At 52.2% G+C, this 22,311-nt stretch overlaps 9 protein-coding genes across 9 annotated transcripts; 2 read left to right on the forward strand and 7 right to left on the reverse strand.

Annotated features, from left to right (window-relative positions):
* Positions 1 to 1,206: 1,206 nt before the first annotated feature.
* On the reverse strand, positions 1,207 to 3,278 carry COCCADRAFT_97412 (uncharacterized protein; the record flags this gene model as incomplete). The annotated part of the gene is made up of 2 exons (XM_007714582.1): positions 1,207 to 2,556; positions 2,625 to 3,278. The coding sequence occupies 2 exons, from the start codon at positions 3,276 to 3,278 to the stop codon at positions 1,207 to 1,209; spliced, it is 2,004 nt and encodes a 667-aa protein (XP_007712772.1).
* Positions 3,279 to 3,520: 242 nt separating this feature from the next.
* COCCADRAFT_97414 (uncharacterized protein) lies at positions 3,521 to 3,817 on the reverse strand (the record flags this gene model as incomplete). The annotated part of the gene is made up of 1 exon (XM_007714583.1): positions 3,521 to 3,817. A coding segment is annotated over one exon (297 nt), but the record flags the coding sequence as incomplete, so codon positions are not given.
* A 1,663-nt stretch (positions 3,818 to 5,480) lies between these two features.
* Positions 5,481 to 6,381, reverse strand: COCCADRAFT_37200 (uncharacterized protein; the record flags this gene model as incomplete). Its single annotated transcript, XM_007714584.1, has 3 exons — positions 5,481 to 5,718; positions 5,854 to 6,134; positions 6,226 to 6,381. The coding sequence occupies 3 exons, from the start codon at positions 6,379 to 6,381 to the stop codon at positions 5,481 to 5,483; spliced, it is 675 nt and encodes a 224-aa protein (XP_007712774.1).
* Positions 6,382 to 7,018: 637 nt separating this feature from the next.
* COCCADRAFT_49513 (uncharacterized protein) lies at positions 7,019 to 7,358 on the reverse strand (the record flags this gene model as incomplete). Its single annotated transcript, XM_007714585.1, has 2 exons — positions 7,019 to 7,142; positions 7,177 to 7,358. Coding segments are annotated over 2 exons (306 nt in total), but the record flags the coding sequence as incomplete, so codon positions are not given.
* A 1,605-nt stretch (positions 7,359 to 8,963) lies between these two features.
* On the reverse strand, positions 8,964 to 11,739 carry COCCADRAFT_97376 (uncharacterized protein; the record flags this gene model as incomplete). Its single annotated transcript, XM_007714586.1, has 3 exons — positions 8,964 to 10,492; positions 10,541 to 11,119; positions 11,172 to 11,739. 3 exons carry the CDS (start codon positions 11,737 to 11,739, stop codon positions 8,964 to 8,966), a joined length of 2,676 nt encoding a protein of 891 aa, XP_007712776.1.
* A 165-nt stretch (positions 11,740 to 11,904) lies between these two features.
* Positions 11,905 to 12,906, forward strand: COCCADRAFT_37203 (uncharacterized protein; the record flags this gene model as incomplete). The annotated part of the gene is made up of 3 exons (XM_007714587.1): positions 11,905 to 11,938; positions 12,037 to 12,260; positions 12,313 to 12,906. 3 exons carry the CDS (start codon positions 11,905 to 11,907, stop codon positions 12,904 to 12,906), a joined length of 852 nt encoding a protein of 283 aa, XP_007712777.1.
* Positions 12,907 to 13,062: 156 nt separating this feature from the next.
* On the reverse strand, positions 13,063 to 13,766 carry COCCADRAFT_97390 (uncharacterized protein; the record flags this gene model as incomplete). Its single annotated transcript, XM_007714588.1, has 4 exons — positions 13,063 to 13,280; positions 13,332 to 13,427; positions 13,488 to 13,597; positions 13,657 to 13,766. The coding sequence occupies 4 exons, from the start codon at positions 13,764 to 13,766 to the stop codon at positions 13,063 to 13,065; spliced, it is 534 nt and encodes a 177-aa protein (XP_007712778.1).
* A 264-nt stretch (positions 13,767 to 14,030) lies between these two features.
* Positions 14,031 to 14,997, forward strand: COCCADRAFT_97432 (uncharacterized protein; the record flags this gene model as incomplete). The annotated part of the gene is made up of 4 exons (XM_007714589.1): positions 14,031 to 14,071; positions 14,174 to 14,620; positions 14,679 to 14,784; positions 14,842 to 14,997. The coding sequence occupies 4 exons, from the start codon at positions 14,031 to 14,033 to the stop codon at positions 14,995 to 14,997; spliced, it is 750 nt and encodes a 249-aa protein (XP_007712779.1).
* A 3,623-nt stretch (positions 14,998 to 18,620) lies between these two features.
* COCCADRAFT_5463 (uncharacterized protein) lies at positions 18,621 to 20,989 on the reverse strand (the record flags this gene model as incomplete). Its single annotated transcript, XM_007714559.1, has 2 exons — positions 18,621 to 20,738; positions 20,819 to 20,989. The coding sequence occupies 2 exons, from the start codon at positions 20,987 to 20,989 to the stop codon at positions 18,621 to 18,623; spliced, it is 2,289 nt and encodes a 762-aa protein (XP_007712749.1).
* Between the last annotated feature and the right edge of the window lie 1,322 nt (positions 20,990 to 22,311).

The raw sequence follows: 22,311 nt of genomic DNA on the forward strand, positions 1-22,311 counted from the left end.
TTTGTGAACACCCAAGGTTTGAAGCTAAGGGGGGGTTTGACTTAAGCGCGGTTTTAGAGCATGCATAGGTCGGACGTCAGGTCATCAATTTTTTTTCTTGAAAATCGTATAGGAGGAGGGGTGGGGGGGGGGTGCGCGGAGAAAGGATAAGTGCTGTTTTGCATATCTTTTGCCCTTCCTTTCGCCCGTTTTTTTTGTTTGGTTTATCCGATAGCCGCGGTGGGAAAGCTTAGACTAAATTAGTGGTTGAGCGAGATGAGTAACTATCAGTAACCTAAAGGGGGCGCAGTGAAATGTGTTTAGTAATGTATGAGTAAAAGGGTTGTATAATGTCATGGAACTTATTTTTTCGTTAAAAATAATGCAATACAAGTATTTCATGTAGCTAGCTCTACGTCTGTATGACATGTTGTCGACCCCATAAACCTTAAAATCCCATCATAAACGAACCAAGAAAAAGATAGCTTATCCGAAGATTTGCGGCAAAAAATCAGGAGAGAAAAATGGTAAAAAAAGGGTATATCCTCCTTTCGTAACCTGCTTAGTCTCAAAATGATAAAAAAAAGAGCCTAGCAGCCCCAAGCCCGCCTCAGTCGTACGATGTCCGTGGCAAATGCGCGCCCCCTTCATATTGTATCCACACAAACGGTGTGAACAAAAGTGAAATGCTTAAGTAATAGTTTTGTTTTTGGTTGGAAATCGGCTCGCCCCGAGCTGACCCGAGCTCAGGGGGGCGTGAAGAAGAGAAGAAGAAGTGAGAGGAGGAGAGAGAAAAAATAGGAGTTCGTGGTATCTTTAAGGTAAAAATGGTTTGTTGCAAGCTCAACAAAATGGGACATGATGGACAATTAAGGAAATAAAAAAAGCGATAGGCAAGAGAAAACAAGAGAGGAAAAAAAAGATGCCGAGGCAAGAAAGAACATGGTGAAGAAAGACGCCGGAATCATGCGGAGATCGTACTAAGTTGCCAAAATGCAAAAAGGTAAGGAAAAAGAAGAACAGAATGAAAAAAGAAACAGAACCTAGAGTGAAGTAGAAGAAAAAACACAACGAGTTGAATCATTCCCCGTTTCCATCATATGCATGCATTCCACCGTTTTCTGGAAGACAGACGTAAAAAAGACAGTTCAAAGGAGAAGAAAACCCGACCAGCAGGTAAATCAACCCTTGATATCCCTGTGAACGCTTTCCCAACCCCCTCTTTACTTATTCCAGCATTTGTTGAATATCGAATCGCCTCCGCTTCACTGTCTCAGGAGACTCAAGTCTTCGCTGCTCGGCACCACTCGCCAGCGACTCTAGTGGTCTAGCACGCTCATGTTCTGCTGCCGCTGCAGCACCCGTGCTCATTGCTTCAATATGCAGTGGTGAGCCGAGGGGCGAGGGTGCTGTTCGAATGGGCGGAAGGTGTAGGCCCTCGAGACGTGCGGGGCGGTTCAGTTCGCGGAAGGGTTGCTGCGAAGACGACGTGGGCGGTCGAGTGGTGGATCCGTAGGGCGAAGGGTATGTGTTTGTGCTGGGTTGGGTGGGAGGCTGGTAGGTAGGCAAGTATCCAGTGTCTGCACCTGCGCCTGCGGTAGGCGAGTAGCCGTAAGATGGACTACTGCTGTAGGAGCCGGGGCTTATCATAGGCAAGGACGTTCGGACAGCCGAGAGATTGTAGTACGGTGAGCTCGGCCCGGAGCTGGTTGAAGATGGTCGACGGGACTGGTGTGGCGTGAGGTATGATATCGGTGCGTTGTTTAGCGCAGATGTTGTCTGGGGTGCGTTGTTTGGTGTAGGAGGAGCAAGCTGCTGGGTGAGTAGGTTTGGGGCTGCGAGCCTTGGTGGTGATATCACAACCAGCGTCACAAAGTATAGTGAGATCTTCGCAAGCCTGATTTGGACTTGCAGCGACTGATATGGCTCTGCACCTGGAGCACGGAAGCTGAGGTAGATGGACCTGTTGGTGGAGCCCTGAGTGAAGTGGTCAATCTCTTGATCTGAGACAGCGTCCATTACTGATCGCATGGGATCCTGTCCCACAGGAGTGATGGGTGCCATGTAAGCCGGCTCACGTTCGTCGCGCTCATCGCGTAGTTCGTTACGCAATCGCTGGAGACTTTCGTTTTGCCTGGGCTCCAGCAGATCGCCAAGATGCTTACCCTGGACGTCTCCCAAAAAGGATACCAATTCCGCAAAGGCATGATTTGTTTTTTGTATCATCAGGTCCAAGCTCAGGTATGCAACTGGAAGACTGTGGTATACCGGGCTTGCTCCCGTGCTATAGGGCAGAGGCAGTGGGGCAGCGACTGGGTCTCTCGTCGTAGATACCGGTAAGGGAAGGCTGGCGTTTGGGAGATCTCGCTGATGGGCAGTGCCCCCAAACATGCGCTGGGAATCAGGGGCTCGGGGTAGAAGAGACCCTGGGTATGTCGAATGGTGAACAGGGGTTTCAACAGGTGGAGCACCCAACAGTTGGCTGGTCGGTCTACCTTCTTCCATTCTTGCGAATTCTCTGTCGTCCCTGAGTCGCGGCCGCCCTCTCTTCTTGTGTTGCACATCCTTGCATGTCTCCTATTTTCCGGAATCAGCATCGTCAGGAACAGACTTACAGGTCTAATGACTTTACAAGGGCAACTAACCTGTTTACCAGAAGCCACACAGCGACCACAAGGGCGCTGAACGTCACAGCTGAGATGTGCCTTCTTGCAATTGACACAGGCTGACGCCACATGTGCTTTGGTTCTTCTGGCTGGCTTGGCTGGCCTGGCTGGTGGTGGTGCAATCATCGCAGTTGGCTGAACCATAGGCCCTTGGTGTTGCACTCCAGCATAAGGTGGCAAAGGGGTATTCTGGTAGCCATATCCATAGGGTTGGAGAATAGAATGTCCATAAGGCTGATGTTGGAGCGGACGTCCAGTTTGGTAAGAGAGAGCCTGGTCCCTGGGCTGGGATTCCCCAGGGTATAGTGGTCGCTGCGGAGGGAGAACGTGTGTTGCCATTGATGAACGTGGATCGTATATTGAGGGTGGCGCAGGAGGTTGAACAAAGCTATCCTGTCGTTGAGACGATCCTACAGGCTGGGAATAAGATAGGCGTGCGGATTCAACAGACTGTGCTGGTCGACGAGCTGGGGATTGAGGTTCTGACATGGGCGGGGATGGGTAATCCTGATGCGCAGACCTGTGAGGGCTGAATTTCGCCCGTAATTTGGACAGGCCGTCTTCAGCTTCCGCCGGCCGCCCAAATGGCGTAGAAAGGAGTGAGGTCGGACCAGGTAGAACCAGGCTCTGCATAGTTTTACCGCTATGCGCTCAAACGCCGCGTCAGCAGCGGGAGCTCAACGGTGTGTGTGGAGGTACAGATGGGCCAGAAAACTGCGCAGGTTTGGACACCGCGCTTCAGTTTTGCTACCCAAGAAGCAAAAGCACGGTAAAGTTGACCAGGAAAGTCGAAGACAGTCTAGATGGTAAAGAAGGTAAGTTGATGCAGAACATGAAAGGAGGGAGGTGAGGATGATGACGAAGAAGGGTAGGGATCAACTACGTAAGGCTAAACAAGCGGCGAATGTACAACTGGGTACGTACGTACGGCCCTCGATGCCGAAAAGGCGGCATGCCGTAAGCCAGCCTAGCAACAAGAAGATCAAAGCAATGGAATCAGGAAGGAGAAGCGGGCTCTTGAAATTACCTTTTGTGACAGCAGTGTCGTGTAGGCCTGAATCGGCACAGAGTAGTAAGTTGGGATAGATAGTCGTAGGGAAGCAAAAGACGGCGGGGCCAGTGTTGGTGTTAGGTCTACTGGAGCTAACAGGGTAATGGGACGAGGAAGAGGAGAGGGGAGGCGATGGTATTGACTCAGTGTGGAGCCAATGGGGAATTTGGGATGGCAAATCGTAAAAACATCAGAGCAGTCGTCTGCCCACTCGGCGGAAATTCCCCAGTAATAACCACAATCAGTTATGGGGAATTCTTGCTCACAGATCTTTACCAATCCCTGTCAAGTCGTGCATGAGGGGCCTCCCAAGAGACGGGGGCCACGCTGAGTTCCGGGCAACGGGAGCAGGGGAGGATGCGTCTCGGGGACGACGACATGCTTCCCTCGTTCGGCTGATGGTTCTTCGACATTTTTGCTAGTCTGGGTGTCCCAGACGGCCGATGCACCCGCGGAAGCACCTATGCACGGCCATTAGTTGGTAGTGGGTGCATGGGCAAAGCGGGTTGAGGAGCCTTGTCAGAGGCCGCTCGATCCCCCTGCTTTCCGCACCGTCTGAGAGCCGGGGTGTGCTAACGGGATATGGCTCGCGCTTCTACACGCCATTGCACCATTGTTTTGCGGCCGCCCAGGCAAACTTTCAGTTGAAGCATGGCACAGGTCGAGGGGGGCCCTTGATGCGCGGCGTGCGCTTATGTGCGACCCAGTAATTGCCTTTGCTGGCTCGATTAGGCATATCCAGAGGCCGAAAACGTTCGGCCTAGACAAGCATCAGGAACGGCAAAGGATCCAAGTCATTTCAGCCAGACGATCACGGGGTTTCAGGAGCCATGGGGTTAGCACTGCGAGCGCAAGTGCAAGCTCCATGGAGGGACATTTGTGGCTCTCGATGACAGGCCCGCGGCGGTGGTGCACTACTGCTATGGCGACGCTTGTCACTGTCAGTCGCGTGTCAGGACCCCTTCAGACCAACCACCACATGGATCGCCTCGCTCGCCTCGCTCGCCTCTTCGCACCGACCGACGGTCGCAGCGGAAGTCCTCGCCTCGCGGCGGCTACTCTGCATTGATTGCCGGGGAAAGCTTGCTCAGGGTCCCTAGCAGTGGGACGTACGATATCAAAGTACAAGTTGCGATAACAATCATTACCGCACTACTATGCTCTGAGCATGATGACGCACATGCCTGGCGTCAACTCTATCACAGCCCATACAGGTTGGAAACACGACCACTGCTATGATCGACGTCTCCGTGTGGATATGGCTGAGGCAGGGCGACGCCTTTTTGTATGGAAATTTCCGTCGTCACATCGAGCGAGGTCCGACTTGCCCGCAAAAGCAATCCATTCGTCATTAGGTTCTCAGCCTACGGCGACGTCCCTTCCTGCGGCAAGTCTGAACTCTTGTCGCATCTTGTGGGGCACGTAGCTTTGTCATGCGACACGCCATGCCCACCTAGCTGCATGGCGCCGGCGCTGTAAGCTTATGTATATGGTGCGGGTGATAGATCTGGCAGATGCAGTGTGCTCTGGGACAGCACGCGCGAGCAACAGTAAGCTGCATCCGACGACATACTACTATGTATCTGCCCCCCTCGTACTTGGTGCCAGAAAAGCTTCTGCACAGCTGGGCATTGAGGCGGCCCTGTGTGGAATGTTGTGTGCACCTTGGCCAGTGACGGGTGCATAAGACGTCAAACAACGGACTCATTTACGCTTCAGGCGACCCTCTCATGCACGCTGCAAAATCTAACACTGAACAGTCTTCAGTCCCAACCACCCCAGAATCACGCGCTAGGGGTGGCGTCCAATGCTCTTATGAAGCGACACATAGTGCCATGGGCAAAATGCGGTACAGGCATATCATATGTCCCATTATAGGCTTTGTGTTGCATGGGCATGGCACTGGGCACACAAAAAAACTCCGGTGGGTGAATCGATCGAAAGTTGGCGCCCGGTCGAAGATCTGCCTGCAAACTGCCCGAGCCAGGACAGACGGCATTACGGGCAGCATGGCTTGTCGTGCTGGCGTGTGCGCAGTAGTAGCAGCATTGATGATGCGGGGCCGACGCCTAGGTCGAGGGCACGACGAACATTGCAGATGAGAGACGTCCTCGGCATGTGAGGGCCTCGTGTTTATTTTTTTTCTCCCTTCTCGACGGGAATGAGAAACAGCGAACGGAGCGCTTCGCTGCTGCCGATGCCACACAAAGAGAGAGAAAGGCAAAAAGAGTGGCAGCAGGAGCATTAGCGGCCACCTCGCTTGTCGACCGCGGCGACGCATTCAGAAGGTAGAACGGCGAGTGCGGCAGGGCAAAGATTCCGCGCTGCAGTCCACAGTGGATGGGTGGATAGACTTGCTGACCCGTGGGACTCGACCTCGACACGGAGCTGCGGTTAGCTGAGCCGAGAGCCGTGAAGATCGGTGCCGTGGCTGGGATCTATACCACAGCACTATCCCTGGATGAGCTTATCCATGAGCAACCAACACATGTACTTGGACACACTTTACTTCCAGCATCCATCATAAACTATGGCCATGACAAATTGCGGATTGCCCTTGTCGCTACCCCAACACAAGCTGCAGTGGTAGGGCACGGCACATGTACATACTCGCTTGAACAAGGGCAGAGCCAGCGCCCCCCAGCATGTCGGCGGCCATGGCTTGGAAACGTCCCCTCTGCACATCTTCACCCTGCTCTTAGCGGAATGAGCCGAGATCCAAAACGCAGGGAGTATGAGTCAGGTCTGCAGGAGCGTTTCCTCGTCGCTCGTCGGGGGGAGGGGGGGATGGCACCATCGCTCGACTAGGGTATTTTTTTTTTACGGCCGAAAAGCGCATGCTTGTTTTGGGGATAAAACCTGGCAAAGGCCGCCAAGCGTGTGATTGGTGCTGCAACCCCACCTGCGGAAAATATAACACCCAGCCCAAGAAACCAACGCGATGGCCCTGAAGCTAGGCCGTCTATTTAGCCTTGTTCGCCCATGATTGAGATCCAAAAATAATCTTAGATAGTGGAAGTGTTGTCGTTGGGAGCAGGCCCTATATCGCCTATATAGATTGCTTTCACTTCTGAGTACCATTCGCCGGAGCTACGGCATCCACATAACGGCCTGTCCAATGTCCCGGGACTGCTCGTCCTGCGGTGGCGGGCCCAGCCGCTGTGTTTGTGCAGTGACGATGATTGTTGAGAGCTCCGTCCGCACGTTTCGCTGTTGCAACTAGTCGTCTTGCAACTGCGTATACGGCCCTCTACCCGCTTTGCCATGCCCCCCAAATCTCGTGTTCGTACGGGCTCCGTATGGTGACAGGTTGGCGTCAGTCGCATGGCGACGCCCCAAATATTGCGACAGAGTTGCGGGCGGGATCTACGAACCGGTGCTCAGGACACGTTGTGCCAAAGTAGCCTCTGCCAGGGGCCCTCGCCCGCCATGCTGTCCGTTCCCTCCTGGGGGCCCTTGCAGCCTCGCCCTCCCTTGCACCTGGGCGCGGGACCACTGTCGATTTGCGACTGGGTGCGGGCCGAGTTGGTCCAGTGCTGGCCTCGGTGCGTCGATATCTTGTGTAATGCGTCTACTATGCTCAAAGTTGATGGTCGCGTGGGTCCTGTGTAAGGATACGAGCCTGTGTAGTTGGACATGCTCACACAGCATGTGCGGCTCATAGCTTTGCCCCCAAGGCGCCCTGCAGCCAGCTCCTTACAATGCGTGTCTATGACAGGCAAACCCTGCAGACATCCGCTGCTGACACCCCCCTTCGAGTCGACTCGTCAGGCCCGCAGCGGAGCGAGAAATTTCCGGTAATATGCTATATCAACAACCAAGCAGCCGTTTACCGAGATATGGAATGTGACTACGCTTGCAGCCACCCGACTAGAGCGGCAGTCTAGACTGCGCCGCCGTAAGAGAACCACGCCGCAGCCGTTGACCTGCGTGCCGGCGTCTGGTGCGCGTGTTTGGTTTTGATTGAAAAGCGTCGAGCGTATTGCTGCGAAATTGGCCGACGGATTGGGGACATGTTGAATATCAAAAAGCCGTTGAAGTACGGGGAGGCGTAGGAGGATTGTTGGTCGGCATCGCGTACTTCCAAAACCCCGAGGCCGAAGCCACGGCTCTCAGGCCACCCACACAGCGTCTAAGTGCAGTCAGCCAGCCGTAGCACTTGGTTGCAACCAAGGGAGAAGACAAAAAAGCAATGGCAGCAGTAGTAGTAGCAGTAGCACAGTAGCAGTAACAGTACACCTAGTAGCAACAGCTGCAGCGTCAGCAATAACAAATGTGGCGGCTTCTGGAAGAACGTCGGGTGAGCTGCCGCAGCGCGGATGCAGGAGGATTCCAAGGCTATTGAGGTCTGGCGGCGTTTGCCCAGAATAGGGAATGGTGGTGTGCACCCTTGAGTTTCGTTGAGTGGAGAAGAAATATGTCGGCTGAAAGAAATCTCCTCGATGGTGGGATGACGTGCCTGCATTGCCATGTGCACCCGATGTGGATGCGGCCCCCCTCCCCTGGAAGCCCTGTCCCTGCTTCGGACCTTATTGAGGGTGGTGAGCTTGCAGGCAAGCCTTGACCCTAGGCGCCGAGTACATGCAATGGTGCAGGCGCCTGTCACTGTCATTTGCCTAGCGGATGTTTTGCACCTATAGCCCTTGCTCGGTAGAGTATGGAGTAGACCTACATGAATACGTGCATACATACCACATGTAGATATCGTCCGTTTGCGTCTTAATGGCCTGCACCCACAAACTTAGCACCCCCAAACCCCAAACACAAAAGTACTCAAGGGGGTCCACGTCGCTGCAAATCGAGCCACGACTTGTTTTTGCAACCTTTATTTCTCGTCGACCACCGCGATGTGCGCAGGTAAAAAAAAAAGCCACTATTGAGTCCAATGTGCTTTGGCCCAGAGGGGCTTGGTGCTTGCCCACAACTCTGTTCCAGTACCCGATTAAGTTTCGCCAATCCGCACCCAGGTGGCACAGCAAAGCAACGACAGCCTCTGCGAATAAAAGCAACCATGACCTGACCTTGCCCATTACAACGGTCCTTTCTCGCACAATTAGCCCCTCTGGCCAATGGTGCAGCCACCTTCTTTGTTTTGCCTCGCCACAGCGCCGGCCGACAAATCACATCCGATACTGAGCACCTCGGCCCGCGACCACGGTGGATCTTCATCATGTTACACAGCAGCGTCGCTGACACGTGCCAACTCAAACCTCATCATTGTCGATTCATGCGTCCAGGCATAAGGCCCGTGTATTGATTCAACCATCTCAATGTTTCCGCTTTTTCGACGGCCGCGCATTCTTTTCTCGCCGTTTCTCCTGGATTTTGCGGTTCTTGCGCACTGTATCCACATCCCGAAGCTCACTCTTGCCCTTTCCGTCCTTGAAGGCACCAATGCGCTTCTCCTGTGCTTCAGCCACCCGCTTCTTCTGCACATGATAATCATCGCGGTATCGGTCAGCTTGCTTCGGTGCCTTTTCCGATTTGTGCTTGTACCGAGGTGCGTTGTTGAAAGATGCTGCTGGGCGGTTGGCGGATTCCATCTCGCCCACCCTCGGCATCTTGACCTTGTTTGCTTTGCGCCAGTCATCAAAACGACCGCTGCGGAAACTCGCCGCAATTTTTTGTCCACTCTCCCCGCGGATCATCTTGGCTCCCTTGGACCCGTCGTCGTCGTTGGTGCGGTTGACATACTTCTTGGACTTTTTGTCCCACCGCATCTTGGACTTGACCGCGTCTGCGAAACCTTGAATCTCGTCGTTGACCAGTGACATCTCTGCCGCTCTTGCTGCAGACACAAAGTTGGTGTTGCCAGCATCTCCACCGCTAACTCCATATGCCTTTTCTTCGGCCAAGTTCTCCTTGGGAGTATACGACATGAAGTAGTCGTCGTTCCTCCAGCTGTCTTGCTTAGACTTCTTCGAGGCCGGCTGTGACACTGACACTTCAAGCTCGTCAGAGTCAGAATCATAGACACCCTCTGCAACCTCGACTTCATCTTCCGAGGACATGTCCTCGTCATTTGCTTCTCTTGAAGAAGCATGAATAGTGTCCAGCTCATCTTCACCCTTTTTGTTAGCCGCCTGTTTAGCTTTCTGACGCTCAACCTGCTCTCTTCTTTTGCGCATAATCTCAGCTGTTTCGCTATGGATCCCGCGTTTCCCAATTTCAAACACTGTTTCCGCGGGACGGAATGACTGGATCCTCGCGAGCATGTCTTCTTTCTCTCTTTGAGCGGTGTGTGCATCATTGCTAAAAAGCATGTGCGTTTCAGCAAAATTAGGAGACGCTGCTAACTCTTTGGCGCGCACTACACTCTGTGCGCTTGCCTGGTTACGTGTGCGTTGGTACTGTCGCTCACCCTTTTCAGCAACACTTAGCAGAAGCGCCAAGTCTTCGTCCTCGCTGAGTTGTCTGTTGACTTGCTCCACAGAGCTCTCTACCTGCCACGGCGACAAGCTCCCAACAACAAAATCATCTGCGTAGTTTGGCTCGTCACTCGACCGCCCCATAAGCAGGCGCTTGCCTAGAAAGAGCTGCAGATCTATGAGGTAGGGTAGGTCGACGTTTCTGCATAGACTGTATGCCCAACCTTTTCTTCCCGCACGTGCTGTTCGTCCGACCCGATGGACAAAAATCTTGGGTTGTGACGGAAAGTCATAATTTATGACATGGTTGATGTGAGGCATGTCAACACCACGAGCAGCAACGTCTGTGACGATAAGGATACGGGTCAACCCAGTTCGGAAGTCTTGAATTTGCTCTTTTCGAGCAGTTTGATCGAGATTACCGTACACTGTAGAAAATTAGTATAAATCAATACAGGACACATCATCTCACTCACCATAAGATATGGCATATCCCAGATTTCGAAGAAGGTTGGCCAGATACTCTACCCTGTGTTTCGTTGCAGCAAAGATAATGGTAGACTCTGCAACAGGAAGGTCCTTGACGAAGCCTTCACTACGCTTCCGCTTCTTGCTGGGCTTCTCGCTCTCTTCTCGGGCCTTCTTTGCGGCATCAGTCTCACCTACGGGAACTTTGATGACATTGTCCAGAAGGTACAGCAGAGCTCCATCTCGATCGCCCGACTTGATGGTAAAGTAAGCACTCTTGAGATCTGGCGAGATCTTGCTTTCCGCATCCAGACGTATCAACTTGGGCTCTTGTAAGCCCGCTCGGGCAAACTCCACGAGTGACTTTGGCAGTGTGGCACTGAACAAGAGTGTCTGCCTCGAGGCGGGGAGGGCGTAAAGAATTTCCGAAAGTTGGGCAGCAAAACCCATTTCGAACAACCGATCGGCTTCGTCGAAAACAATGTACTTGACCGAGGAGAGGTCAAGGCCCATCTCAACCTTGAGATGCAGGAAACGTCCCGGAGTGGCAATGATGATATCGGGGTTTGTGGTCATTGAGCTAAATTCTGCAGAATTGTTAGCATGCATCGCAATGGCTCAGTGATTGTGTATACGTACGTTCTTCAAGACTGTCACCACCAACGAGCAAGATGGTTCGCAAATCGGTACCACGACCCAGCTCCTTGACTACCTTGAGTGTTTGCAATGCAAGTTCGCGAGAGGGCGACATGATAATTCCACGCGCGCCCACTTTTGCGGAGTGCGCCTTGAGCTTCTGGATCATAGGTATAACGAAAGCGGCCGTCTTTCCGGAACCGGTTCTGGCCATTCCCACCACATCCTCGCCTTGAAGCATAAGTGGCACTGCCTTGCGCTGAATCGGAGTCGGGACCTTGAAGCCCTTTTGTGTGATAGCTTTCAGAAGCGCCGCATTTAGGCCCATGGCTTGGAAGCCTCCACCCTTCTTGACCGACTTGCCTACGTTCGAGGCTTTGCGATTTGAAGCGGCCTGTTTCGCAGCGATGAAGGCCTCATCGTCGGATCCATCGTCACTGCCAACGTCAAGATCCAAGCCCAGATCTGCGTTCAGGTCCGTCTCTTGCGGAATGTCATCGCCGCCGGCTAGAGCATCAAAAATGTCGAACTCGGTTTCGGAGAGCGCCGGCGAGCTCGCGCGGCGGGCCATGTTGGGCTGCTCAACTATAGGGTTCCGGGAGGACGGAGGTGAACTTTTGCTCTGCTTGATGCTAGAAAGTTGCGCGTAGAGTCGCTCTTGGGAAAATTTCGAGCACGGACCTTCCGAAATCTTGGCGGCAGGGATGCTGTTGGAATAGCGTCCACGTGCCCCGCGATGAGGCAGGCGCGTCCGACGCGTTTTGCCTCGAGTAGATTTGTTGTACACGGCGTCTCTCAACTGCAGTCAACAGGATGAGTAAGTTTTCCATGTTCCAATACTCCTAAGCATTCAGGCTTACCATATCAGACTACAACAACTACGAAACCTCGTACACGTCCTATGGCGCTGGCGGCGGTGGTGGCGGAGGCGGCTTCATACCAGGAGAAGGCGGCAGCACACAGAGTCCCGGTGGCCGGCAAAACCAAATCCAGGACTCGATACGCCCTGTTACGATCAAGCAGATACTAGACGCTCAAGGAGAGGCAGGGAGCAACGACACCTTCAAAATTGACGGCACAGTAATCAGCCAGGTACACGACAGCCCCACGTTGGATATATATGCTTGCGCTAACTTGTAGTCAGCTCACACTTGTCGGCCAAATACGCAACATATCTAACCAGACCACAAACACCACATATCGCCTCGATGACGGCACCGGTAGCATAGAGGTCAAGCAATGGGTCAATCCCGAGACAGTAGACCACAGCAGCCTTGCCAAGGCTAAGCTCGTCGAAGGCGCATACTGCAGGGCATGGGGTAAGCTAAGGAGCTTCAATGACCGCAAATCGGTCGGAGCGACAATCATTCGCCCAATCGAGGACATGAACGAAATCTCTTACCACTTGCTCGAAGCAACGGCCATCCATCTCTACTTTACGCGTGGTCCTCCTGGCCAGGCCGGCGGTGCTACAACCAATGGAGCAGGAAAACAACAGGCGATAGAGGGCGGGTATGGCGGGGCCGACCTCGCAGGCTACTCTCAAGCTGCGAAGAGGGTCTTCAGCTTTTTGAAAGAAGTTGAACAGTCAAACGAGGGCGTGAATCAGTATGAAATTGCCTCCAAGCTCGGCATCGACGCCGCAGACGTAGCAAAGGCGGGTGAGGATCTGTTGGCAGGTGGTCTGATATACACAACTCTTGACGACCAGACCTGGGCGATTCTTGAGGCAGACTAAATAGGACATGAGGCTGTGATGAGTTACTAGGGAAAGCGGACAAAGCTACGACATTCTGCCAGGGGAGATTTCAGCAAAAGCATGCGATTTATGAGAGCACCTATGGCCTGTATTGAGAGTCAACTGTCACGTCTCATGCAAACATGTAAAGAAATCCTACTTCTCTGCGTTTGTAGCGAGAAACAGCACACACGTTCCAACAATGGCACATGATACCACCGTGAATACAACCTGTGTCTTCCATCCTGTTTGCACCAGTGCCCGACGCCGACTGTATCGTGAGACGGTATTGATGTAATTAGCCAGCCCCGCAGCCATACATGCCAAGGACAAGATCCAGAAGATAATACCCAATGGCAGTGCAAAGCGCAGCTCTGTACCGCATGTTAGTGGGGATTTCCAGACGAAAGTAGTTGTATGCTAACCGAGTGGTGTTGGTTGTAACTTGAGATGGAACGACAGCACAATGGCCACCGACACAATAGCCATGTACACGCTTAGTTTAAGCCACGCAAGAAATGCTGTCAGATTCATTAACCATTCTGACTCGTTTTCGACACAGACATTGATGGAAAACCCACTTCTCTCGTTGGCGGCATGATCCCGCGCATCCGAGGTGACGTTATCGAACAGTAGTACACCGCCCAGCCACGGGTGTTCTTTGAAAGCCGTTCGGTCGTAATCATTACTCCTACCGCACTAATTAGAACACAAGTTCCGGATACGAAGGGAAATATGGGGAAGAAGTACTGTTTGACCAAGATGGGTTTACTCCCAAAGATGTTGTAGAATGGTCGATACGGTTCGCGTAGGATGGACTCATCCGTAGCATCCATGCGCTCCAGACTTCTGAAATCCATTCTGCCTAAACAAATACAATCGCACACACAACCTAAGCTTATGAACACGGCAAAACAAGTCGGAGCGAGGAATGATTGTTGAACACGATAGTAAATCCGGTTGCTTATTTACCAGCACAGACCCGGGCTCGGCATTAAGTAGCGGTAGGTAACTAAAGTACGTCAGTAGGACCGATCGAACCATCTTTATTAACATATCCACAACATTGGTCCTTCCTTTGCACACCCAAAATCCCCTTTCCCATCAAACCCATCAATTTCACAATGGAAAAACAAAAGGAACTCACGCTTTTTGGCGGATGCGAGTATGTATAACACCATCCCTAAGTGACGTCATCGTATATAACTACTGTACATTGAACAACCCTCCCATGCTGACATGAATTTTTTTCTTTCCATCAAAAAAGAGGCTGGAACGCTTCAGATTGGACAGCAAGCGACGACCGCGTTCGCGGCGGGGCTTCGCAATCCTATCTCAGCATCAACGGCTCCTCCGCACGTTTCCACGGCACCCTCGACACAAAAGCGCTCGGTGGTGCGGGATTCGCTAGTCAGCGCACCACGGGCGAGACCCGAGCCTGGGATTTGTCTGCATACGATGGCATTTTCCTGGATATCGGCGAGCTTGATGGAAAAAAGTATACGCTGACGCTCAAGGATGAGCTTTTGCCGCCTTCGGCGGATGGGCGCGAGCAGTCGTCGATTAACTTTGAGTATGATTTTGATTCAAAGAGTGGCATGGGGGTGTTTGTGCCGTGGCATGCGATGAAGGCGACGTATCGGGGGAGAGAGCAGAATGATACTAAGCCGTTGGATACGGAGAGTGTGAAACGGTTCACCATAATGATTAGGAGGTATGACTTTGTGTTTTTTGTGGTCTACTCTCTGTTCTGTTGCTAATAGGCGAAATAGTTTCTTCGGCTCCCAAGAAGGCGATTTTAATCTTATCATCAACTCTATCAAGGCTGTCACCCAGTCTAGCGATGTTGAAAAGCATCTTGTTGGTAGAGGCATCCAGGTACGACTTTGATCACACTTTCTATCTGGTTTCGTGGCTAACACTGCTCTACTGCAGGAGCAAGAGCCATGGTCCTGGAAGAACTCGAATCTCGTTGGTCTCGCGGTCATCCTGGGCTCCACCTGGGCCGCCTCTTGGGTCTATTGCTGGTGGAAGGGTTATGATATGAGTATCATGCGCTTCTCCAAATGGTGGTCCGTCGTAAGGAAATAGGCCAGTCTAACGTCCTAACACGAACTGTATGGCACACGGATTATGTATACAACTGACTTTATAAGTTATGGAGAAATAATAGTATGAAACGGGTTATCTGTTTTAATCCGAGTTTGCCAAAAGCCCAACACTGTGGCACAACTCCTGCGACATGAACAAGCGTCGCTGTGTAATCTCCAATACCCCAAAAACAACACTGATTACTTTTCACACTTGCATGCGAAAACACGTGTTATTTCACCCACATCGCTTATCATGCAAAAAATCATAGGATATCCGACTGCAAAAAAAAACATACAACAGCGGGGATTCGCCAGTGGTCACCCACCTGACTACTAGTCCGCCGGTCGAAGGTTTAATGTCTGGGGAGCGAACGAGACCCAATTTTGCACTTCGCCGATGGTCGTATGTGAAATAATTTTCAAATTGGAAAATATATTTACATATCACGGATATAGTAGTGAGAAGGAGATGGAATTTTTGCTGGTACTCGGTGGTGAGGAGGCTATGGAAAGGCTGGATGTGCAGGATTTCGATTATACTGGAAGAAGTTTATGAGTGTTTTTTTAACAATAGGGGGTATATGCATAACTGGAGATTGTCGTAGGGATTTAGGTATCAGGTGTTGGAAGTAGACGGTCTGGGGACTACACCAGAAAATTTGAACGACAGCAGCTGTTCAGCAACAATGCTACAGCAATTAATTTATATTAGAAGTCAAAATATTGTTTCCTCAGTCAGATATGAAATATAGCGTTGCTCCAGTGAACATTGCAAAGTAAGTGGGAGGTCTCACTGTATAGCGAAAACATATCTGCATTTGAACCAAGTGTATTAACTAGAAACTCCTACGTACCTAGCCTATTATCTACGAGTCCATGATAGAAATACGTCTCAATACATATATCCGTCCACAAAGAAAAAAACATATATTCATGCCAAAGGAGCCACCATTATCAACCTACCCCTTCTTTTCCGAAACCCGCACACTTACAAGCACAACATCCATCCTACCACCCCCAATCCAATCTCTCACTTATTAAACATCAACCAACAGCCATGCCGTTATTTACCCAATAACCACACCAAAACACATCACTAGCATCCTGTCCTAGCAACCCCCATCCCCCATCCCCATCAACAAAATCTGTTGAACCAACCTTACCTCCCCCCCCAAAAAAAAGACAGCGAGAAAAAACACACACACACACACACACACATACCTACAACCCTTTCCTCCCCTGTACGGCACGACCCGCCGTACCACACCCACCACCCTCGCATTCAACAAAAAAACCTTCTCCCCTAACTCCCAACTCCCAATCCAACCCGGCATAATCCTCCGATGCAAACCCCTCCTTTCTTTTCTCGCCTTTCCTTCTTCCACACATACACGCAATTTGATCTCCACAGCTACGCGCTGTACTATCTTTCCGTCCATCTAATCTCCCTGGTTACCATATCCCCTCTTTCATGTAGTAACACTCCGACTGTACCAGGGGGGGTGGGGGGTATTCCAACGTTGTCCTCCGCTGAGCGAATCCTTAATCCTCATCAAACACATCAAAGTATATTCGTACGTACCCAAAAAACGTGTGTAAAGCCATGAGACGATACACACACACAAATGTTGAGTCTCATCTCGCACAACACCCGGATCCACAACTCGTGCATAAGTGTACGCCTTTTTGCGCCTTGCTGGGCGTACAAAGCCCAAAAAAAACAAAAAAAAATAAAAAGTGAAAAGTGAAAAGAAAACATCGGTTTTTTCTCTTCTTCTCCCCATATTCCCCCTCCCCCCCCCTTTTCCAGGTATATTTATTTTTTTTCTCCCGCAAACGTCCCGCCCACACTCTCCTTTTGTACTAAATCTCACATATTATTTATTTATTTATTTTTTGGCTATCGCTTGTAGCGTGTAGCGTACTTTTCGCACAGCACAGCACGGCATAGCACCGCACCAAACCAAACCAAACCAAGCCAGCCATGGGTTAGTCTAGACCCGGCACATGCGTAGGTATATTAGGTACGCACTTCACACTTAACGCCGTAGTCCTGAAAAGAAAGAAGGAGGAACGAAAAAAGAGAGAGAAAGGAGGTCCCCCTCAACCTATTTTTCCTCTTTCCTTTCCTTGCCCTTCACTTTTCTTTTTGCCCCCCCTCTCTCTCTCTCTTCTCTTCTCTTCTCTTTTTTGGGGGGGTGAGTGAGTGCGATTGCTTATTCCGCATATCCGCATGTGAACTTGTCACTTTTTTCTTTTTCTTTTTAGGCGTGCCGTGCATGGTAGAAGGAAGGAAGGAAGGAAGGGGGGGTTGGATGCGCAAGAACGTATTACGGCACGGGGAGAAAAAAAATTGTAGGGTGCATGTGCGGAAGTGCAGAGAGTGTTGCAGGTGGAGAGACAAGTTGCAAGGGTAGCAACGTCAAGGTGCAAGATTGTTGTACCTGTAAAGGAAAAAGAAAAGAAAAGGGGAGAAGGCTGGAAGAAGGAGATGGGAGGATGGAGTTGGAAGGGGAAGAAGAAGAAGGAAGATGACGAGAGTGATGTACGTAAACTCCGTATCCTCTCGCAGGAAGGTGTGAATAGAAGATGTTGTTTGTGCTGCTTCGAATGCGATGTATCTTACATGTACTAAGTGTCGCCTATGATTTTCGTTAAAAAGAGGACAGAGAGGGGGGGAGGATGTCGTGCTACACTCATCCTCAATTTCACTCGCAGTGGAACAATGTGGAGCCATATGCAGGGGCAAGGTGCTTACGGCTCGTTGCTTCTTTCCTTTCTTCTTCTCTTTTTCTCTCTCGACTTGGCAACCATGCACATGCATATGTACGCGGCGGGGATTATGAGGTAAGCTGAATGCAGGAACGAGAATAATAAGGAACGAGAACGAGAGTAGGTTGGGAAAACGGTTGGGGAGAGTTTGAAAAAAGCAAAACAACAACAACAACATGCAGAGGACACGTAGGATTTTCAAGTGATGAGAAGGGGAAGAGTCACCGTAACCAATCACACACACATGCTCTCTCAGAATAATCTCAGGTATCCAATTGTGATTCATTATTTCCAGTACCGCATATTTCTGACCTTCGTCAGATGTTTGCTAACGCTTCCCACATACACATACACACATGTGATTAAGAGCCAAAACCACAGCTCTATCCAGAAACTACAACAATGATAGAGATAAGAGAGACAAGGAAAATAAGGAGGAAATATACATGGAGATACACACAAAAATAACAAAAACATGGTTCCAACGGAGAGATTTCGCCCAAATTGCTAAATGCAGCAACACTAAAAAAACTAAAAAAAGACGACGCTTTTAACTCCGTTCCACATGTTCGAACAGAACGCCCAGTAAAAAAAAATCCAGACTCGTTACAGCCGAGGAAAAAGAATCAAAGACGAGGTGACGTATTAGATTATGCCACAGGAGAGAGAGAGATGGGAGCCTCAAGAAGCCCATGCCTTGAGAGAGATTCGGATAGATGGAGATGGAAAACAGAACAAGGCTGAGCAAAATAGTTTGGGTATAATGAGAATGTATTTGTGAGACGCGGCGGATGACAGAGAGAGAGAGAGAGACGTTACGCGCTCAATGCAAAATGATGCATTGTTTGGTTATTGTGCTCCAAAATCTCCCGGTCCTTGGTTGGCAAAAATGTAGCTTTTGGGTTGAGGTTCATTGGGCCGTCGCATAAAATTCCCTTGGGCAGGGTTGGTGCCCTGAGGTGGGTTGTACTGATGTACTAAAAAATCCGGCATGGCAGAGACTTGAGGCGCAAAGGGGACATTGTGGTGGATACCACTCAGTGAAACGTCTTCATAGTTCATGTTGCCACCAGGCATGTATTGTAGATTGCCGTCATCGGGTTGGTTTTGGGTAGAGTCGGGTAACGAAGGTCTCCTGAAATGCGAGGGCTTGGGTTGTTGAATCGTAAGATCAGTAGTGGAACGAAAACCTGCTCGTATTTGGGGCGGCTGCGCGTATGGTGCCCTGTGAAAATATTGCTGAGTCGCTGGTGCCGATTGCGGCGGTGTGTCGCGATAGAGCGCGTCGTTGACGAAGCGAGATTGCAGGTCCATGGAGGATGAGGGCGGCGAAGTAGTCTTGGCAATGACGTTTCCAGCCTGATCCGAGGACCAATTTGTGTGCATGCTCTCTGGACTGTTGTGATCAGGCATGGCCGAATGTGGCCTGATTACCGCTGCACCGCCCCAGTAGTTGCCAAAATCCTGTGGAGTCAGCGGAGTCGGGGGTGCCAGACTGCCGCCTTGGCCTATGGTAGTGGTGCTCGAGGTGGAGAATGTTCGCGCAAACTTTGGTGACGCCGCAGCCTCGGAGAAGCTCATGGCCATGGGAGAGCGCTGTGCTGAGCCGGGCTGTGACTTTTGTACACGGCCTCCAGCATTTCCAATGCCCGTTGAGCGAATCCTGCGAATGACCTTGTCGTTGTTGCCTCCTGGCGAGGGCATGGGGGCAGAGTACGAGGCGCTGCGCATTGCCGTCGAGCTGAGGTTGATTGGACGCTTCTGCCGCCTTGCTGCGATGCTCGACGACTGGTCGGGAAGCGAGAACTCATCTGGGGTGCTATTCCTGATGTGTATCGCATCCATGTTAGTGGCGAGATTGCTTGTGGACGAGTTTCTGCGGCCAAAGGCATCTTCACGAAAGTGCATGGGGATGTCGAGATCAGAAGGCGCAGCACTGAGCCTCCGCGCTTGCTCTGGTGTGGTCATGATGGCATGTGAAGACGAGTTTAGCTGTTGGTAGAGACCGTGCTGTGGGAACATTTGGCTGGAGCCGTCCTGAGGCCAGAAAGGAAGCGTCTGCTCCGAGGCGGATGCCTGGCCAAGGTTGTAGGGCGCGAACTGGTCCTCTGGTTCGTCGGCGTGCTTGGGTTGCGCCAGCTGGTTGGGGTCCTCTGTCCAGCCGGTGTAGACGGAGTTCAACGAGGCAATGGAAGGGGGGGTGGGACCGTTTGGAGACTGGGTCGTGGCTGAAGACTGGGTGCCGTTGTAGGGCGAAGCGCCTGATGAGATGGACCCTGTGCTTTGTTGAGCTTCTGGCGCGCTCGAGTTGCTGGTATCAGTAGCCGTCAGTGCGGAGTAGTCGACCTGGAAGTCGGCAAAGTTGTCAAACTCGGGGTGTGAGGGGGCTAGGTCGCCAGACATGGGAGCAGACACGGTAAAGGCAAGGTCACTGGAGTAGGCACTGGACAGACCAGAGGTATCAAAGGTAAAGTCGGACTGTTGAGCATCGGCAGGCAGGCCGCTCTCGTGCATGTAGGCACCGTTGGTGGCAGCCATGATGGAGTTCATAAGGTCGTTGGGACGATAGGCTGGTGCGCGATCAACCTCTGGCATGCAGCGGAACATGTCGTATTGCTGTTGTTGCTGGGGCTGCTGTTGGGGTTGGTGCTGGTGTTGATGCTGGTGTTGATGCTGGTGTTGATGCTGGTGCTGCTGGTGCTGCTGCGACATGTGGGGGTTCAGATCAAGTGCCGAGGGACCTTCGCCAACCTGGACGGGCATGGTTGCAGGGCTGATGTCTGCTGTGGAATAAAAGTCTGGCTGCATGAGCATGTGGGGGTTTTGCTGGTCCTGGGGATGGGGGTAGTGGTTGGGCATGACGGGCGCGTGCTGGTGGGCAAAGGGCAAGTTCATGGTCATGTTGTATTGGTTCATGAGCTTCTTGCGGTCCTGCTTGACCTTTGCGCGGCGGTTCTGGAACCAGTTCTGCAGGCATGTTAGCAAGGCTGGCGAGAGGGCGTGGTGGGAGCGAGGGGACGACTCGCATTGATCTTGTCGAGGGGGACGCCGAGGCGGGTAGCGAATTCCTTCTTGACATTGGTGCTGGGCTTGTGTTGGGCGAGGAAGTGCTGTTCGAGGATGTCATGCTGATCTTTGGTGAGGCGGGGCTTGACATCGCTGCCGGGCTGCTTCGGCGCGGGAGGTGCGGTCGTCGTAGCGGCGCCGCTGGGATCCATGTTGCCGCGTCCAGCGACAATGCAGCGCGAGCGGGCGAGATGGGGCGTCGCAGTGAGGGAAGGAGGTGGTGGTAGTAGTAGTGTTGGCGATGTTGGTGGTGGTGATGGTAGTGACGGCGGTAGTAGTAGTAGTTGTGGTGGTAGTGATGGTGGTGGCAGTAGCAGTAGTAGTAGTAGTAGTAGTAATAGCAGCGATAGTGGTAGTGGTAGTGGTAGTAGCCGTAGCAGCAGTCGTGGGATTCAGGCGATAGGCAGGATAGGCAGGATGTGCGTAGAGCGGGCACGGATGCGCGGGCTGCACCACACGACGGGGGGCCGATGGCAGACGAAGTAGCGAGCGACAATGACGACTAAGCGACGGGGGGGAAGAGAGGGGGAGGGCAGGGCGGCAATAGTGGATAGGCGCTATATCTACGGCGGGCTTGCGACGAGAGTATGGAAACGAGAGTGTTCAGCGCAACGGCGCAGTAGAGCAGGCAAAAAAGGGCACGAAGCGAGAGGCGGACGGGGAATGAAGGAGCCTGGCAGATGGTGGGAGGGAGGGTAGGTTGGGTGGGTGCTAGTAGGGTTAGGTAGGGCAGGGTAGGGTAGGGTAGGGTTAGGTAGGGTAAGTGCTGGCTGGCCGCTGCTGGCTCGCTGCATGCCTCGCACTCGCTCGCACTCGCTCACACGTCTGGTCTGGTCTGGCTGGCTGGCTGGCTGGCTGGCTGGCTGGCTGGCTGGCTCGCTCGGTGCTGGCGGCGGCGGGCGGCTGGCGGGTGCTTGGTTGGTCGGAGGTGCCAAACGTGCTCAGCCACTGAACCCCCCAGCGCATTGTGCCCGTCGACACCAAAATAACCAGCCCTCGGCAGTCTCCACGCACCCCCTCGCCGTGATTCGACCGTCCGGCGGGTGCGGGTGCGAGTGGATGGATGCCATGGACGCTCCAAGCACGCTGGCCATGCGGGTGCAGCGCGTCACTGGCCTCTCCCCCGCCCGTGCAGGCTGTAAGGACTGTAGTGTCTTCACATCACATACATACTACGATACGCCTATTTACTACTACTATTTATTCCTACTACTACACTACACTACACTCCACTAGCACGTCGTCTCTCAGTCCAGTACTTCAACACACATGCATCTCCCTACTTCACACGACGCCCTCCCCGGCAGCAGAGCCGTGTGTGTCCCACATTCTGAGACGAGGGCGGCCCATGTGCTGCAGCCCGGGCCTCTGACCCCCCCGTTCGGAGAATATGGGATGGTCTGGTAGGTGTCAGTGAATACCATCCTGTCTGAGTAGCAGGTACTCCTGGCAGCTATAGCCTGCCTGGCTGCAA

The sequence above is a fragment of the Bipolaris zeicola genome (assembly GCF_000523435.1).
Source record: "Bipolaris zeicola 26-R-13 unplaced genomic scaffold scaffold_84, whole genome shotgun sequence".
NCBI classification, from domain to species: Eukaryota; Fungi; Ascomycota; class Dothideomycetes; order Pleosporales; family Pleosporaceae; genus Bipolaris; species Bipolaris zeicola.